Source organism: Centrocercus urophasianus, unplaced genomic scaffold, assembly GCF_019232065.1.
Source record: "Centrocercus urophasianus isolate 14NV4802_14NV808 unplaced genomic scaffold, USGS_Curo_1.0 seq_37, whole genome shotgun sequence".
Taxonomy (NCBI): Eukaryota; Metazoa; Chordata; class Aves; order Galliformes; family Phasianidae; genus Centrocercus; species Centrocercus urophasianus.
The window spans coordinates 4,492,381-4,511,798 of NW_024884944.1; the positions used below are offsets into that span (position 1 = coordinate 4,492,381).

General features: G+C 51.1%; 1 protein-coding gene across 4 annotated transcripts in view; it reads right to left on the minus strand.

Moving 5' to 3' along the window:
• The window catches only part of ZBTB16 (zinc finger and BTB domain containing 16), a 71,956-nt gene extending 52,618 nt beyond the window's left edge, over window positions 1-19,338 (minus strand). For 2 of the 4 annotated variants that reach the window (XM_042831962.1, XM_042831966.1), the window contains exons 1-2: window positions 19,256-19,325; window positions 17,397-18,714 (exon numbers count right to left, since the gene is read on the minus strand). In XM_042831962.1, coding sequence (XP_042687896.1) covers window positions 17,397-18,640 — 1,244 coding nt within the window. In that variant the 5' untranslated portion in view covers window positions 18,641-18,714; window positions 19,256-19,325. Of the gene's footprint in view, window positions 1-17,396; window positions 18,888-19,255 lie in introns of those variants that run through there. The other 2 variants (XM_042831964.1, XM_042831963.1) reach the window with 2 other exon arrangements.
• Window positions 19,339-19,418: the final 80 nt, after the last annotated feature.

Consider the following 19,418-nt stretch of genomic DNA (forward strand, 5'->3'; position numbering starts at 1 on the left):
ACTTTGGGCAGATTTCCCTTCATGTAAGGAAACCAAGTGTTCAGAAGAGAAATCAGAATCATTCAGGAAGCAAAAACTGTCAAGCACGTCTCCTTGAAGAAGTCTCCCCATGAAGCCTCTGTGCTAAAGAAGATCCTTTTGGGTAAAGAGGTCTTCAGGCTACAGTGCTAATTCATGGACTCAAGGCCCCATTTTAATCATCTCAGAAGGCCAATGTGGAACTCATTAAGCAGCTGACCCGGCTCCTCGGAGCACAAGATGTTGCCAAGTGTCAGCTGCAAGAGGGGAACCATCATCAGGTCCAGCTCCGGGTGACCCAGGGCTGTCCATAAAGCAGAATTCATGGACGTGCTGCTTCAATCCAGGCTTTGCCTGGACGCGTATCCACGCGACAGCAGGAACAGCACCCAAGGAAGCAGCGCAACGGCAGAAAGGTTGTGCAGCAGTTTCAGTTCAGCAGGATGAGTCGCCTTCCCCATCGCCTGCCCTCTTGCTCCCCCTCTCCCCCCTGCCCCCAGCCCATTTGGTACACATTAAACATGTCCATTAAAAGCTAACAAACCTTAAAAGGCCCTAATGGGTATTTTAAGCGAGGGGTCGTGGCAAGGGTGTGCTCGGGAGCGCATCCATTATAAAGCAGCTCCATAAAAAAAATGTATAATAATAAAAGATACACTGCGAGCTTGGAGCAGAGGGATGCAGGCTGAGATTTCCTCCAGGAGCTCTGTGGTGGTTGGTGACTCACTGCTGGAGGTTGCATTTGCTCTGCTCTATGAATGTTAACGAAACGGGGTCGACGGTTCCCTTCCTGACACCAGGAGCTTGGAAGGACGCTCCCAAATCGAGAGCTGCTCCCCTGGGGGACACCGATGGGCTGCAACCCATGCATTTGTCCTCCTGCATGCCCAGCACAGGGCAAAGCAGTGTCAGCGTCGTGAAAACCAGTGCTGAGGCGCAAGGACTGCAATAGGGTTTCTCATCTTGCTTTCCTACCCCTCTTCCCCTCTACCCCGAGATCTTTTGTAAGCGATGCAAAAGCACTTGCTCCAGCGCTCGGGCTGCAGAAGAAAAGATGATATGGCTCATTATGCTGTTTGCGGGAGATTAAAAGGTGACATTCAGGGAAAGACAAAGAACCAGATGGAATCACCTACTGTTTGCTAAAGGGGAGCTCCTGCCAGTCCAGAAATATTAACAAGGTAAACTGAGGATCAAAAGCTCACCATCTCTCTGGTTCCTATTCAGGATCCCCTTTTGTTCCAGGGGCTGTTGGGGGGAATCGCTCCTCTCTCAAATAATCTGCAGCCGCAAAGGTTAACGCGCCCACGTAAAAAGCCCGGCGCAATATTAGAATGCTACTTTTATTTTAAAAGCCATCATGTGTAAAGCATTAGCGTTTTGGAAATTGCATTCTTGAGTTAATTAAATGGACAATCTTTTATACATAAAAAGTGAAAGAAAGCAATTAAAAGCTAAACGAAGAGAAACTGCCTTTTCATAGCCGCGCCAGCGCTACCCTGCTCCCTTTGTATTAACTTCTCCCGAGCGCGCGTCTCAATGGTGCCACTGTCCAAACGCGCTGTTTATAGCACCCTTGGCGACAGTTTGAACGGTGTTTGTCTTCCTTCTAAGTTTACCTACGAGATTTAACATAACAAAAAACCTCGCTCGGGCAGCGTTTTGCAAACAAACAAGGAAGGCACGGAGCTCTGCAGCAACTCCGGGTTGTTACTGCAGACATTGAGCCCTGCCAGTCCCGGTGCTGCGTGTCTCCATGGGGTTGGGGCTGTCCCATGGGTGCCCAACGGTGCTCACATGCAGCATTGCCCTGCTCGGTATGACACAGCACATGTAAACTGTTCTATATGTATCCTATCACCACCCGCAATAACGAGCTAGATTCACTGTGCCTGTATTTACGGCCATCTAGAAGCAAATCTGTGGTTTCTTTCCTAGGGGGATAGAGATGGATAAAGTGTAACTTCCCCATAACAAATGACAGGCAACAAATTTCCATACGCTGCTTCTGTTTGCCAATATTTAAGTCTGACAGTATACCCGACTGCTTTTAACTTCATAAACACTGGCTGTGCTCCAGCTTGCCAAGGGGAAGGCGGTGGAGGAGCACAGGGTGCCGGCTGAGCATCACACAGCACAGCTCCAGAGCCGACCTTCTCCCGACCAATGCTGGGAAGCGAGCAGGGAGGGAAAGGAGCCATGCTTCCAGCTTCCCTTCTGCCAAGTGCTGTATCCGAAATGGAGCACAGTAAGGAATGGCCAGCAGCCAGGAGCTCTGCTTTTCAGGATTTTTTGATCGCTCTTACAGTGACGGGTTTGCTAAGGAATCTAACTGCATACAGAGGATAATTGCTCGCGCTGTAAAATAGCGAGAGGGCAACAATATTTAGAGAAGGATGAGGCAGAAACCTTCCCTTCTGCAATCTCCCTAATTGCTCACAGCGATGCTAACCAAAGACCTCATTTTCTCCCTTGCAAGAAGAGCCAGAAGTCAACTTCCAGGAGCATGCAGCTCCATTCCCCCTCCTCATACCCAGGCACCCACGGGAATCATACACGCTCATTTCATAGATTTCCTACAAAGAGAGACATTTACTGCTAGCAATGGTGGGAAAACCAGCAGTCACTATCTTTACTGCAGTAAAAACCTGACCTTCAGTTTTAGGAAGGAGGTAAAGTTCACTATTGATTAGACCCACCGTAAGCTGTTTATAATTACTATTATCTCTGACTTAATCTTGTAAGAGGTCAACAGTTTTACAAAAATCTTGCAAGTCGTGCCTTTTACCTCCCAACTTCATATCTGGGTCAAAAGGTCAATTACTTCAGCTTGCTAACTTTAGATTTAAAAAAAAAAAGAAGTGAGTCATGCAGACAGATTTCCCCTTTAATTCCTGTATAGTTCTTTCTCTCTCTGCACTTCTGGCTTTTCAAATGAATGCACCAATGAGAGCAGGGGCTCTGATTTCGTTCCACCACTGCTGCAATGGGTGATCATGGCTATTCCTCATGGAGATGGCCATGTTGGACATTCCCCTCCCTCCAGAGGTGATTTCTCACCTGGAAGGAGCCTTGTAAGAAGCATCTGGTGAGGTACAGCATCCCTCCTCAAGGTTACAGCCAATCCCACCACAGAATCACAGAATCACAGAATTGTAGGGGTTGGAAGGGACCTCCAGAGATCATTGAGTCCAACCCCCCTGCCAAAGCAGGTTCCCTACACCAGGTCAGTCATGCACGGCTGGACCTCTGAAGTCAACAGAAGGAATTTCCTGCACTTCCACAGTGCTGATCCCAGCCCAGAAATGTGGTAGAGGCTGAGCCTCGGCTGGATGGAAGGTGCTCATGGCATGAGGCTGTCCTGCATCAGAACCCAGGGACAGATCCTCTGTGCTGCTCCCCTGCATCACTAAATATCAGCATCTCCCACAGAGCCACCTCCCTTCCCAGACGCATTACGGGAGCACTTAAAACCAAGGGCAGGGGCCAAGGAGAAGCCCTGGAGACAGCAGAGGCCGCATCCCAACCCCTCATCCCACACAGTCCAACAGCATCACTCACATTATTTTACCACTCGCATCTCCCCCGCGACGGGAGGCAGCGGGCGGCTGTCAGACAGCCCTGTTCTGCACGTGTAACACCGCACGGAGGGAGCAAAAATCAATAGCTGCTGTTGCACCTTCTCCTGTAAGATCATGACTCTGTTTCAGGAGGATACGAGCCTCCGAAGCGCAGCCTTGGCAAACAGAACATTGCTCAACTGTTCTGCAGGCAGGTGTCATAAACAAGCAGGCACATGGCAAACATATTGATTTCCCGGACCTTATCGCGCAGCAACCAGTGCTCAGTTACCAGGCTACTTTAATATGTAATTTACTGCGAGAAGGGAGAGCGAGACTGAGGGTGTCTGAAATATTTACTGTAGAATCGACGGGAAGGTTGAATGCGTGCGGGCTGCAGGCAAACGGAGGCGAGGGGCGCATCGCAGCCATCAGTATTTCCCAACTATCCAAAAAGCCCCTCTCCACCATGACAAACTGTTTACACAGATGCTATTAATCTTCTTCTGCAACTGTTTACGCTATGAAAATATAGTAGTCTCAGCTGCCCGGGCTCTCCATCACCTTCATTTAAATTCAGATGCTTAATTTCTGTCAAAACAGAACCCGCCGAAATTACTGCCATCCATTTCTCGCGCTCGGTTTGCCTTGTGATCCCACTGCCCACCCCACAAAGCAGGAAACTGTGGGAAGGTATTGGAATTTGGATGCTGTTTCTGATCTATTCCAGCCTACCTGGGAACAGCCATGAGAGCAAAGACTGAAAGCACCCTTTTTACAGTTGCTGCAGTGCTCAGCTCTATCTCCACCTTCTCGCATTTCTCCACCAGACTGGCACTAAACTTCACCACTGCACCCTGACCTGGAGGAGGTGCTCTGCTGTGGTGTCACAGCCATCACTACCCGCACTGTATTAACCCGGACTGAAAAAACACCATCACCCATCGGGTCATGAAAGTACAGCTCTTCAGTGCTGCTGAGCAAACAGCTGAAGATAACATAACGTGTAATGCACCAAATGCAACCCTTGCTTTCAGAGTAGTTCATGAATCCAGCATCAGGCACAAGAGATCATATAACAAGCCTGTTATAAATCTCAGCTATACCTGGCATGCATTATTACACATAGATAGGCAGATAAACATGGGACAGCCCCCACGACGTGCACCCAAAAGCACCGACTGGTCTACCAGTGTAGGGACAGAGTCAGCGCCTACAACAGGACAGCATTACTGCAAGAACGGGCTGCTGGAGGATCACACCTGCAGACAGCGACTTCCAATTCAATAAAAACACAACCGCCTACGAATAGTTGGGTATGAAAGCCAGCAGAGCTGCCTCACAGCTGCAGAGGTACAGCAGGAGGAGGAATGCTTTCTTCCATGCAACAACACTTGGGCAATCTCGCATTTAAGAGCGATTTGCAAATGCAGCGCTGGCGGATGCTTTGCTTGCACCTATTGGAGTTTGCATTTTCATAGCACAAACTTTTTAAAAATCCCTTTTATACAGTGTCTTTAAGTAGATCTTTTGGAATTTACAAGATAAATACTGGTAATTTGATTCTTATCTTCTTCAAATCCAATTCTAAGCCAATTCTGTGTAAAGGACACTAATTATAGCCTGCAGGGAAAGAAAAGGTAACCTATCAGCGAGAATACACTTGAAACATTTAAAAGGGTACGGGACATTGAAAAGTTAAACAGATTTCAAAGCTGCTCTTGCAGGAACAATAATTTGTTATGTGAGAATTCTCCTCCGCATGATTTCTCTCCCTCGTATGGGATTTTTTTGAGATCATCTCAGCGCTGCACTGAAAACAACCGCAGTCGGTTTTGCATCTAGTTTGGGAGCACTTTGTTTGCAGATCTTAAGACAGTCCCATCTCTCTGAGAGCAAAGCTAAGTACGGATAACAATAAGAACAATCAAATCTTTATGCAAAGACAGACGCATTAATTTTTCACCCCTCTTGGCACTCTTCAGAAGAATAGTCTCAAATGAGGGACTATTTTGCTTTAAAGAAAAATATGTTTCAGAGCTTCTGCTCCAGCAATATGTGCAACGTTTCAGACACACGTTTACAGCACGCTAGTTAGAAAACTGCTACCATGCAATTGCAAGGTAATGTTTTACCCTGGTTGCTCTACAGTGAATGGCCTGCTACAATGCAAACAGACATCTTCAACCAGCCCAAGGAGGAATGCTTTGTGCTTACAACTCCATGCTCCTCTGCAGGCTTTTTTTTCCTGATGGCATTATGATAGTGAAACATTTTTGAAAGCAGAGGGCACCCCCAGGAAGAGCATTCCAAGTGCTGGGAAGAACCTAAGAGGCGTTCAGGAAACATGGAGATGTGGCACACGCCGTTAGCAGATGTGGTGGTGATGGGTTGGTGGTTGGACTTGATGATCTTAGAGGTCTGTTCCAACCTTAATGATTCCGTGATGGAAAGGTCTGAGCTGATGCAGACAATAAGGCTGTACTCTGAGCAGCTCTGTTGCTCCCGGTGCTGCCAGAGAGCACCCAGCCGTGGAGCACAGTGGCAGAGCTCATCAGCAACCTCTGCACAATGTTATTTGACTGTTACAGCACCTATAAAATAATAAAACCCTACTCCACAGCGCAGGTTCAGGATGTGGAATATGCTGCAGGAGGAAATAAAGGGAATGGGCCGTCCAAGCAGCACAGTGCTGGGCAGGGCTGTGGCCCTAACAACAGCCCCGCAGTGACTGCACCCAGAGGTGGCAGCTCTGGGTAGCTGCCAGTGCACAAGGTCCTGTCCTGAGCATCACAGAATCATTAGGGCTGGAAAAGGCCTCTAAGGTCATCAAGTCCAACTCCAACCCACCCCACTGTGCTCACTTGTGTCCCTCAGTGCCACATCTCCATGGGCTTCTTGAACACCTCCAAGGATGGTGACTCCTCCTCCCCCCCATGCATCCCTGGGCAGCCTGCTCCAGTGCCCAGCCACTCTTTGGAGAAGAAACTGTTCCTGACATCCAGCCTGAACCTCCCCCGACACAATGTGAGGCCATCACCTCCCATCCTATCATTAAATGCCCAAATGCTCATTATCCAATCCCTCCTTTGTTCACAACTTCAGAAGGTTGCAGGTAGGGATGTTCTCAGTCTGACATGACAGCATTTTCAGTGAGCTGTGCCCAGTGCGTGGCCAACCCCAATGCAACCCTGCAGCTGCTCCTGCAGCTCACAAAGCAGGCTTTTCTTTTTTCTTTTTTTTTTTTCCCCCCAAAATCATGTATGCAAACATTTCCTATTTCTCTGCTTCCATGATTCAGTAATTCAAGCTTAAGCAATAAGAAGTGCAGTAATCCACATATTTGTGTGAAATAATAGTAAATTCATGCCTTCAATGGCTTTGGAGTGCTATGCTATTAAGACATTTTCCTTTTCTCACATTGAAGGCAAAATACAGTTATTTCAAAACGGTGAAAGAATCAGCTCATTAGTTAATAACGAGGAAAATAGATCCTACCAAGGGAGAGTGCAGTGGATGGAGAATAACGCAGGAACTGAGTCGACACGCAGAAAGAGGAGAAAAACCAACCCATGCACAACACGTTGCTGCTTTCTGCCTGTAAAATATCTGAATCCAACAGGAGGGTGGGGGGGGGGAGGGTGGAAATGGGCACAGTTCAGCCTTTGGTTTGGTCCTTTTCAATACAGCTCCATCACAGCATAACAGGCGCCTTGCAAAGGCAAATTTATTTAGATGGTGAGGAGATGCCAGCGCAGCCTGGGTTTATCGCAGAGCTAATGGATGGAAAAGCAGCCAAAAAAGACAACACCGTGCCAATGGCTCATCAAGAAGAGAACCCAAACCCCCTGGCACTGAACATCAGTCCTTGTCTGCTCGCTCCCAGTTTCATGCAGGGGATTGAGCACCGAAGATGCAAAAAAAGCCCCAAACCCCAACATTCACAGCCTGAACATATGAGAAATTTCAGCAAACCAGACCAAAAAGCACAACACAATGACCCGTGAGACCTGTGCTACACACAGAGCTGTGTGGGGCTTTTTTTGTTGTTTTCTTGCGTTGTAATTCTGGCAGGAAGAAAGTCTCCATTACTCGCTTTAGGTCAGTGATTCTTATCAGTCCCCACCAACTGCATTTGTGGGCAGCACCAAACATCCAAGCAAACGAAGGGGGGTGGGAGGGAGGAGAGAAAAACAAACTGCATTCGCCTCTTGTCCTTGGCCTGCACTACCTGACCACTGTCACGAGGCGAGCAGACGGGCTGCGGTGCATTCATACCTGTGGCCACACAATGAGGCACTGTGTGTGCTTTTGATGACCCCCTCCCCGAGACACGTATCACTATCAGGAAGCCGGCCATGGCTTCTGTTCACTTAGCAACAAAGGGTGCTAATTAGGGAGCTGCTTTCCACTTCCAGCGGGTGGAGGATGCTGCCTGTGGCGGGGCTGGATGGGGACACTGGTGCTGGGATGGAGATGTTGGTACCATAATGCTGATAGCCCTACCCTGACCATGCACTGAACCCAGTGTTCTGGGCTGCCCAGCTCTGCTCTTTTGCTGTCTTCTCCTGTTTTTGTTGGATGAATCCCTTCTGGAATCATGAGGTCGGGCTTCATCCTGTGCAAAGCAGTGGCAGCGCAGCCCCCTCCCCATGCACATCCCAGCACCTGCTCTGGGGCAGCCCATCTCAGCTCCCACCCCAATAAATAATGCATCGGCCAGCCCTAATTAACACAAGGGAAGGATGATATACATTTCTTCGTTGCTTTAAGTTACATTTGGTTAGACACTGAGGGAAGAGCTGCCTCTAGCTAAAGGGTCAGATAAGCCAGAAATCAATACCAGCGACTGCCTCTGCATCCTTAAATCTCACACCCCATGCTGCCAGCACAGTGCTGGGGAGCTGAGGGTGTCCCACTTCCCACAGGGCCCTCCACCCCCAAAATGCAAAAAAAACTCTTAAAACTACTGAAAACCTGCCTGTCACCCAAGTTCAAATGAACCAAAATGCCTGAGGACAGCAAGATGAAATAAGAGAATGCCCTCCAACTTTGCCCTACAAGAAGAGACAAAGCCCCCCAAATAGGCTCCTGCTTAAAAATAACAGCAAGTTATCACTTTTTTCTCCCAGTGAGAAAGTCCTGGGATTAAATTTTTCCTCTTAAAGATCCCTCTGGAGGGAATCAGGGCTCCTGCCGACTGACCCGCAGCCAAGAGATGGCCACAGGTGGATGTGCCCAAAGATGCTCTGCATGCCAAAAGCCCCCCAGCAGCCACACGGCCCCTCTCCTTCGCAGAAGCGCTGTCACCACTTTGGATATTTTCTAAGAAAAAGGAGGAAGGAAGAAAGAAAAGAGGAAGTCACTCTTTTACTGGTAAAAAAATACATATATATTAAAAACAAAACAAAACCAAAAAAAAAAAAAGCCAAATAAGAAAGTAAAGAAAGATTTGGTTCTGAGCCCTTCATCTTTTCACAGAAAGAGGCCCCATGGTCGGAGGACGTGCTCTGTGCCCACTGCCCACAGCCCAGAGCACAGCCCAGCCCCAGCGCTGCGCCGCTGCATGGCTCTCCCACGCACAGCCCCGCTGCTGCACGGCACTCAGCGACCGCAGCCCGTGCCCAGCCTGAGATAAAGCACCCGGCCCCACTGCCAGCTGCAGCTCAGCCCCACGGAGCGATCCCAGAGATGGGGGTTTGTGGCACGGCTTTGCTTCAAGGCACAGCTTGATTTGAGTGTCACCTTCTGATGCTGACAGCGGATACTGAAAGCGGGGTGACAGTGAAAGCGTGAGGTTTGCAGAGCGAGATCTGCTGCCAGAGATCACAGAATCGTTCAGGTTGGAGAAGACCTCTCAGATCCTCCAAGCCCATCCCACCGTGCCCACTGACCACATCTCTCAGTGCCACATCCCCACGGTTCTGCAACACCTCCAAGGACAGACCTCTCCAGCTCCCTGGGCAGCTGTGCCAACGGTTGCTCTTTTGGAGAAGAAATGTTTCCTAACATCCAGCCTGAACCTCCTGTGGCACAGCTTAAGGCCATCACCTCCCAGCACTGTATTCCCATTAAGACAGCAGGGCTCACATTCACCCCAGACTAGAGCAGCCATGAAGAGCAAGGCAGGGCTCCCAACACCACCTTCCACACCACTCAAAGCCCCATCAAACCCATGGGAACCTCAGACCTGCTAACCGAAAAACCAACAGGATGGAGTGAAATCTGGAAATGCCTTAGCTGTTCCGAAAGCCTTTTGCTCTCATGTGTGTGCACTTCCAAGAAGCCCAGGTGGGTTTTGTTGCATCTGTTTTAACATGTATTACGTGCTGTGGTTAAATCTAATTTCTTAGATTCACAGTATTCGTGGGTTTACCCTGAACACTCCAAAATTAGTACAACCTGCCTTTAAATACCATAATAAAAAGCACATAGTAAGCACTTAGCCTTTATTTATGTCATCAATGGTTTCAAGGAGGATGAATCACACTTCCTCCTTAACACTCCTTTCTAATATCATTTACTATAAATAATGCACAGAGAAAAGAACGAGGGATGGTGACAGAGGGCAAAGTGCACTGAGCTCACTGCCAGCACGCTGTCCCCAAACTTGGTGGCACAAAATCACTTTGGACCTGCAAGGAGAGTGCGTCTGCTGTACAGCACATCAACAGAAACCTTAAAACAAGATCAAATGCTAAGCAATGGTTCTGTAGTTTTGCACATGCGTGCATAAATACACATAGATAGATGGGTGTATAGAAATATACACACACATATAGAAATATGCTTACACAGATACACATGCAGACAAAAGCTGAATTACATCACATGTCTAAAAATGACCAGAGAAATGACTTTAAAAGCAAACACTGGCTCCAGCTTATTTCTTCTCTTTCCGTCCTTCTTGGTAAGCAGGTAATGGAAATGCTCTGGTGTTTGGGGTTTCGGGCTTTTTTAGTTTCTTTTCGTGTTTTTTGGTTGTTTTTTTTTTTTCCACTTGTTCCATTTCTCACTGCTTTATAGGTCACCCAGAGGTTCCTACCACGGCACAGCACCACGTCCCCTCTGTGTGCTGCTGGATGTGCACCCTGAGCCCCCCCCAGCCCTGGGCACCATGTGGGCACCCCACACCGACCCCTATGAGCAGAGCACGGGGTTATCAGCTCACTGATGCACCCAGATAACCACCACCCCTGTGCTGACACAGGTAACACAGCCCTGCGTTCAACGGGGATTTACCACAAGCAGCTCGAGTTGCAACTGAATTATGCCCCTCTTGCTTAAATAGAGAAATATTTCCTAAATTACATATTGCCAGCTTGTTTATTAAACAACATGCCAACAAAAACAGCGACAAGATTACGAAAGTCAATGGAAAACTCAACTAGCACAGTGGGGCACGCATCCAGCCGTAATCTACTTAAAATCAGTTAAGAACACTACAGTGAAAATGATGGAGGCTGCGCTGGCTGCCATCCAGAGCACGAACACCATCAGTCCTACCACCCCAAATAGGGTTGGGTGCTGAGCAAAGAGCCCCAGCACTTCCCTCCGGTTGGAAAACGGATGGAAAGAAGGAAAAAGAACCACCTTTATCCGTGAACAACTGGTGGTCAAGCAGCAGCTGTTATCCCTGTAAAGGTATCTCTGCACACGAGCTGCGGAAGTGATCCGAAACGCTGCCAGTGCAAACTGGTGCTCCAAAATGATAACGGCTGTTTCAGAATCACTGCGGTGCAGATAAAGAATTATCTGGAGCCAATAACCAGGCAGCACTTCTGCGTGCCCCCCAGCAGTGCTTTACGATCAGGCTGAGGGCTTAGAACAGAAATCGGTGTCACAAAGGGATGGAAAGTCCTCGAGCTCACGAGCCCAAATTCGTGGTCCCCAACCTTCCCCACTGCCTTATTTGCATTGACTCATCGCAACGATGCAGAAAGCTCTCTCTGTTCCTCGGATGACACAAATCTCTTCTGTCTTAATTTCTGCTACATGCCACGCTCTGGGCGCCCATTGCACGGACATTTCTCAATTCCTAATCTTCACCGTAGCCAGAAAGGAAGCAAATCTCTGGGCAGACAGCACAACCGGCCACGTGCGTCCTTCAAACAAACAGCAGAGCTGTGCAAAATGGAGCCATCCCATGGAGTGCAAACCCTCTTGGGCCATGCAACCCCAAAAATACAACAGCTGCCCAAAGCCACGCAGGGCAGCGGGACGGCGGTGGGCTTTGTTGCAAAGGAAAGGGTTGGAGGAGAGGGGACAGACCCCATCCCAAGCATCTGGACACCGCCTCGCTGCTAAGGTGATGCCAAATGAAGAATTAAACCCACTATAAAGCACTTAGCTGCCTAACACAGGCCGGAGAGGGGGAAAAAAAATTGCAAGAAGAATGACACAATCCAGGGCTGCCCAGAAAGAAAGAATGAATGGAATAGGCTAATTTACACAGGAAGTGAGCACTTACCAGACCCTTCATCCTAACACACAAAACCCTCTGCCATATCTGGAAGCAATTACACCCAGTTAACATGATCTGCCTGCCACTAAAATTAACTGCAAACAGAAATATTTTTCACTTTTGCAACAGGAGATGCCATGGCCCCGTGTTTGGCTGCCGGGAAATATTTAGTAATTACTCATTTAAAGTCTCTCTTGAAGCTGTCAAGGGGAGAGGGGGGGAAAAGTAAAAAGAAAATTCATGCTAATTATGAGCAAAAAAGAAAACGCAGATCTTCTTACCATGCAGATATGGGCAGCAGTGTTAGGGAACGGGCAGCATCGCGGCACGGCACAGAAGGCTGCACAGAGAGCCTGCTGCAAACCTGTGCTTCTCGCAGCACTTCCATACATTGAGGGGAAAAAAACCAACCCAACAACAAAAAAGATTTGCCGGTGTCACCCTGAAACAGTGCATTCCCTGCGAGAGGGATCCTGCATGCAGCCAATAAATGCCATTTTAACAAACTGCGCTTTGCGAATGATAACAAGAAGTGAAAGCTCTGCAACGCTTGCATGCCGCCGCGTGCTGCCCCACGCAGGTGCTGCCACACCAGCCAGCCAGGAGAGCTGCTGCCCGTTGCTGGGCAAGGGGAAAAAAACATCGTGGTGTTTTCTGAGGGCAGCTGCAGAGCTCTGCTTGCAGAGGCGCCGCCATCCACCACCAAGATGCGCGATAATCGACCGCCCAGCGCCGAAGCCAAAGCGAGCCGCTCCCCCTCCGCGCTCCAAGCACTGCATGGAAATGGTTAAGTCCCCCACCGAATAAATCAAAAGTTCAAGGCTGCAACATACCACAGCGTATTCCCTCTCTCCTTATGACAAGAACCAGAGAAAGCCCGAAATCCCAAGCATCCTGCGCGGGGTCTCGGCTGGCACTCACAGGTTACACGCTCGGGGTCAGCGCCGCGGACCTCGGCTGCAACATTCATTTCCTGAGCAGGGCAGGTCCCCCTGCCCATAAAGCTAATAAGAGCTTCCTCGCATGGCAGCCCTGCACTGACAGAGCTACTTGTCAGCGGCCACGCAGTGGGGGAACGCTGGTTTCCATTAGGCGGTTATGATGCCAGGTGCCACTAATAAGGCCCATCAGCGAGAAACAAGAGCTGCCAAGTTGTCTTCGAACTCTGGAAATAATCACGGGCAGAGTTTGGGGGCTGCCTTTTTGTTATTTTTTTGGCCCCCCCCCCCCCCCCCCTTCTCTTTCTTTTTTTTAAAGTTTCGATTGCAGCCGACTTCAGCGGAACATAAATCACCGAATGCTTAAAATGAAATAAAAAACAACTACTGTACCCGGCTACCAAAATTAACACTAATAACATCTCACAAAGCACTTGGGATCTGATTTATCACGTTTATTGCTTTAATGGTATACTGCATCTGTTTCTCACTGTGACATGTTGAGCGGTGCCAACGTGCCTAATGGCATTAGTATTACAATGCTCAGCTAATCCACTCGAAGACAAATGGAGGTGAGGTTGGCAAGCAAAGAGCCAAAAGCAGCAATATTTCCCTACGCAGCCACTTAAGATTTGCTTCGGCACTGCTGCAGACAGGGCTGCTGGAGGTGTCCCAGTGCACGCAGTGACAAGCAGCAGCCAATGGGTCCATTCAAACCCAGGGCTTTGTTAGGGACCCGCGGTTTGTTCCACTTCGCTGCACCGCATCAAGGAGCGCAGGGATCGCATGGAGAGGCTCGTGTGTTCCGGGGAGCCAGCGGAGCCCAATTGCAAGGCAGTGGGCAAGCAGATCTGCTGCTCCTCTGTGCTGCACAAGCATGGAATACAGCAAAGGTTCGGGGTTCCAGGTGACAGGGCAAACCTAACCTTAAAATCATCCACCAGTGCACGCTCAATCGTGGCACCTTCCAACCCGTGCAAAAATCAGATGTGGGAATTTGAAGAGAGGTTTCCCAAGGTATGCACTGACATGGATTTAGGGGCAGAGGAGCAGGCACCTTCCAGCCAAAACAGCACCAATGGGAATCGTGGTGCCGGTTATGATTTGCCTTAGACAACACTGGCACAAAGAACTTTCATTTTCCAGCTGGGCATCTTCATGTCACAGAGGGATATGTGGACAACACTGCCAGCACACAGCTCTGCTCAGGGTCACCCCGAAGGACCACACTGTGGGTTTGGATGCTCTGCCCTTCAAACCCTTTCCCTGCAGAATGGAAGGATGATGCACTGAAGGAAAAAGGGAGAACTGTGCCACTCACAGACAGCACTGAATCACATCTCCCTGACAGCTTTCTCTGCTGCTTTTGATGTGAATATATATATATATATGAAACATTCATTTTATAAAGTCTGAACGCATTTAACCTCACGATGACAAACTGCCCCGGATTCAGGCAGCTGCTCAGCACAGCCCTGCAGAAGCGGAGATTTTTCTTCACACAAACAAACCGGAAAAGGGCCACTGAACTACAGCTTTTTGGTCTGCAATTAGAAGCAGCAATCAATACTAACATTAGATTAAGTTTGAACTTTGTTGATCCTAGAAGGAAATCTTTTATATATATAAAAAAAAAAAAAAAAAAAAAAAAGGAAAGAAAAAAAATTCAAGAGTCACCAACTCAATACGCACTCAATTAGTCAAAATCATAAGCTTGGTCAACAGGGAAAACGGATCGCAAAGCAGCCGACAGCCATCCAAAAGGCACAGGGTGGCTGTGAGGCTGCTCCTGGGGTTTGGGGACCCTAAGGGGACCTGCACCCCTGGGTGTTCTCTGAGCAGAACACCCAAACCAGGGCCTGGGGGAAGCACCACGGTCTTTTTTTCCCCCCATGTGCACATATTTCCCATAGGAGGTAGGGGCAGCACTCAGAAGGTTCTCAGACTCTAAACATATATATTTATAAGCATCTAGGCATGTGTGCGTGTAAACAAACATACACACCATATGCAGTCACTCACGTAACATAAACAGACACTGTACATGTTGGGATGCTCTTGGCTCATTAAGTGCTCTCTGTGCAGAGCACTTTGGTCTCTCCTCTCCCTGCCGGGACTCCAGCACACAAAAGCCACCGAACCAAGAGCTCAGGCAGTGCCAACAGCGCTGGAAGTGCTGCATCTGCCCATCAATCCAACACCTTGAAAGCACAGGACTGGAACAAACGGATGGGCAGACAGGCACTCATCCAGCAGGAGACAGAGCAGCGGGCATCCAACTGCAGCCTGCAACACAGCTGGGGACAGGGCTGCTTCTGTGTGCCCAGGGCAGGGTTAAAAGCAAAACCACACCAACAGGCGCCCAGCAGAAAGAGGTCACCTAAAGCAGCGGCTCCATGGTGACACCGCTGTCACTCGGCACACCCTGGGAGCAAAGCAGCACGGTGCAGCTGCCACCACCTGCACAACTGCTCCAGCAGAGAGTTATAGATCCCAGCGTAGCGTGGATGCTGTTTAACAGCTCCATAAATACAATGGGATCCCACAAATCCTCTCGAAATGGTAATTTTCACCACGTATCAGAAAGCAAACACTATAAAAAAGCCACATGAAACCTTGTCTATGCACAAACTGCCTTGGATTTCGATTTTTTTTTTCCCCTCCTCTTTTAAAGTTCATTTGACTGTTGCCCAACACCTTTCAACACAGACCATCTTACAAATCAGTTTAAAAACGGCTCAAAGGATTTGGCTAACTCCGAAAAGTTTACCAGCACGCAGTGACTGCACACAGCCATGGCCTCAAAGTAGGAGCGCACCAAGTTCGGCACTGCCTCAAACCATCCTTCTGGGGCCGTGTTTTTAGCGAACGCTGCTCTGCTGTGTGATCAGCCCCAAACCTCAGCAGAACACAAGGTACAGCGCGGAGCAGCAGCAGCAGCCCTGGCACAAGATCGGGATTATGAACCGGTTCCAGCATCGGTCACTGCTCTGCGCTCAGGGAGAAGGGAAGGTGCTGGTGAGCATGGCAGAAGCCACGTTAAAATTCTCACTGAGCATTCACTGCAGCTCTCCCTTGGTGACGTTCAGCCTGCATCACCCTACGGCAAGCACGGCTGGATCCTCGTCCGAGCGAAAAGCTTTAGGCAGGCATCATCTGCCCCTCGCACGCACACACACAGACCCCAGCTCTCCCACTTACAATGCAGGGGAACAAAGCAGAACCCTGCTGCACGAGTGCACAAAGCAGGAGGGACCCTCCGGGGCAGGGGGATGGCTGTCAGCACGGCACGGCGAGCCACGAAGCACCACCAGCTCACGGAGCTCCGCAGGGCTGAACGCTGCAGCACCAGAGATGCAGCTGCTGCTGCTCTCACGCGGGTCACCTGCACGGCCACGACCACACGGGCTGGAGCAGCCCCTGCTAGCAGCACCCTCACCGTCCCTGCGTGTGCACGACGTTGTGAGCATCGGGACTAATTAACTTGTTGATTCATTAATATTTGGAGATGATGCTCAGTTGGGGCACTTAGGGGACGCTGCGAGGAACTCTGGCAGTGTGTATCTGATAGCAGCATGCATCTGATAGCAGCACGCACCGGGAGCAGCCAGCACACAGTCCCACAGGCACTGAGCACCACGGTATCCCCCGGAGCACACCCACCCCCAGCCGCCCCCTCCAGAGGATAAAAGCTGGACCTGGTGATAAAGCAATCCCAGCCTGACCTGCATGTTACTTTGGACAAAGTGCAAATATTTCCTAAACCGTGCGACTGAGCAAAACCACCAAGCTGGTGTTAAACTACAGGAGCGGCGAGCCGTGCAACGCAGCAATCCGAAACGTCATCCAGGCAGTAGGATAAGAGCACGCAGCAGGTCTCTATCTCCCCTGCAGAAACAAACCCTGCAGAGCATTGGGCACTCACACCAGGGTCAGGGGCTCAGCACAGGGTGGGAGGATCTGCAGAGCACGGAATCTGCGGCACAGATCCCTAAACTCAAACGGCAGCGACCGTATGGGGCTCTGCAGACAGCAGCCAGGGAAACCAGCGGGGTTTGTGCTAGCAAACACCTACAACATCTCAAGCCTCCTCTGAGCTATGCACCCCACCCAACACTCGCTGAAAGGAAGCTTCTGGCACAGCTGCCAGCCTTGAGAAAGTTAAGGCAGTTCTCCCTCCATGTGAGGCTGGCAGAGCGCACGCTGCTCCACATCCCAATATTGGGCTCACAGCATGGATTTGATGCTAAGCTGTTAGAACACCCAGTCAGAAATCAAAACCCACTACCAAGATCACGCCCAAGCGTCACATTCGCTTTGAGAGCAAAATACAACAACAAACAGAGGAAAAGACCTCGGCAACAGCAAAACAAGCAACCGAAGGCGCGCGTGGAGCCGGACGCAGCGAGGACTCACCGGTGCTGTTCGACGGTCTCGTTGTCTGGGAGCTCTGCCCCACACACACTGCACTGCTCGCCCACGGCTCTGCTCTCCGTTTTCATGCCGGCTGCCAACTCCCCGAGCTTACTGAACAGCTCCCTCTGAATAAAGCCCTGGGGCAGGAGCCCTCCGTAAGCGCTGAAGTCCATGGACACGGCCAGGGCTGGCTGCATGTGAAGAGTGGATGTCATGGAGGGCGGCATGCTGAGCACAGAGTCACTTTTGTGGTTAGGGAGCACGGAGTAGACACCCAAAGGCTTCTCGCTCGCAGCCACGGACTGCTCCGGCCCCACCAGCATCCCCTGGGCGGCCTCGGGAGGCTGCTCTGCGCTCTCATCGCGGACGTAGTGCAGTTCGCGGGCACTTGTGATAACACTGCTGCGGGTCGGGGTGCCGGGGTCTTCCTTGCTCTTGTCATCAGATTTCTCCCCACTGGAAGCACCCGACTCCACCGGCCGTGGGCTCTCGTGGCTGGAGGCATCTTCCACCTGCATCACTTCGGTTTTGACTTCGCTGGGGCCGGGGTGGCGGCCGGCAGCATGCGGCTCCTCGGGGACGTTGTGCTGCAGGGCACCCTGCAGCAGTGACTGCCCGATGCTCGTCAGGCTGTCCACTGCTGCCTTGGTGGGGCTCATGGCGGAGAGGCCAAAGGATGTGGAGACTGAGGGGCTCTGCTCCACCATAGTGCCTGGTCCGCTCTGCCCGGCCGTGCTGGCGTAGCCACTCTCCTCGCTGGAATGCTTGGAGATGAAGAGCCCCTTGATGTACCTCGATTTCCTGTCCTCCTCTTCATCGGCACCTCCATCCGTCATGGTGACTTCGGCATCGTTGTCATCGGATGCCTGGATGGTCTCCAAGATCTTCAGGCACTGCTCTTCTAGATACTCTATTTCTAAGATCTCAGCTGCGTAGAGCAGGTCATCCAAGTCTTCAACCTTTGCCTGGAGGGTGGCCGTGTAAGCATACTCCAGAATCTGCTGGAAAGTCTTTGGTGAAAGGAAGTCCAGGGTGTAATGCTGACTGTTGCGGTGGAAGAGGATCTCAAACATTTTACTAGTGCAAGCTAACACTGTCCTGTGAGCGTGGAACTCCTGGCTGTCCACCATGATGACCACGTCGCACAGCGTCCCCGCCAGGCGCATCTGGTTGGCTTTGTGCAGCAGCCCCGTGGGGTGGCAGGGGTTCTGGAGCTGTATCATGCCCATCTTAGTCAAATCCATAGCGCTCCCGAGGTTCACTCATTAGGGTGCCTTACCGTCGCTCAAATCTGGGACTAGCTTTGTGTGCCGACTATCTGCGAAAACAAAAGACAGAGGGGGGGAAGAGGAGAAAAAAAAAAAAAAAAGAGGAGGGACGGGGGAGGAGAGAAGGAGAGGGTGGTTAGCCGGAGCTCGGCGGAGGCGAGTCACGATGCTCTGAAAAGTTTGTGCGCTCGGCTCGGGGCCGGCATCCGCAGCGCTCCGGCGCGCTGAGAACCGCGGTCCCGCCGGCTGCTGCTCGGGAAGGAGAGCGGCAGCCGTAGGAGCGCATCGCCTCGCATCGCCCGGTGCGCGGAGCCTGCGAGCACGCCCAGCTGGGCACGGCACGGCAGCGGCAGGCAGCGGCGGCCGCCCCGTCCCGCCCGCAGGGCTCGGACCCGGCGCGGCGCTCATCAGGTGCAGATCGAGAGCCGCCGCGCCCGGCGCAGCTCCGCGCCCAGAGGCAGCGGAGAGCCGCCAGAGCCGCAACCGCGCATCGCTGCGGGGCGAGGAGGGGGGAAAGGAAGAGGAGAAGGACGAGAAGGAAGAAGAAGAGGACGGCAGCCCCGCGCCCGCCCGCCCGCTGCCCGCACTCACGGCGGCCGGCGGCTGCTCCGGCAGTTCGCACTGCCCGCTCTCATCGCCGCCGCCGCCGCTCGCCGCGCCGCGCAGCAAATCACCGCGGCGCCGGCCCACGGGCCGCCCCGCGCCCACGTCAGGCCGCCCCCACCCCCGACGCCGCCGCCCGCACCATCTTGAC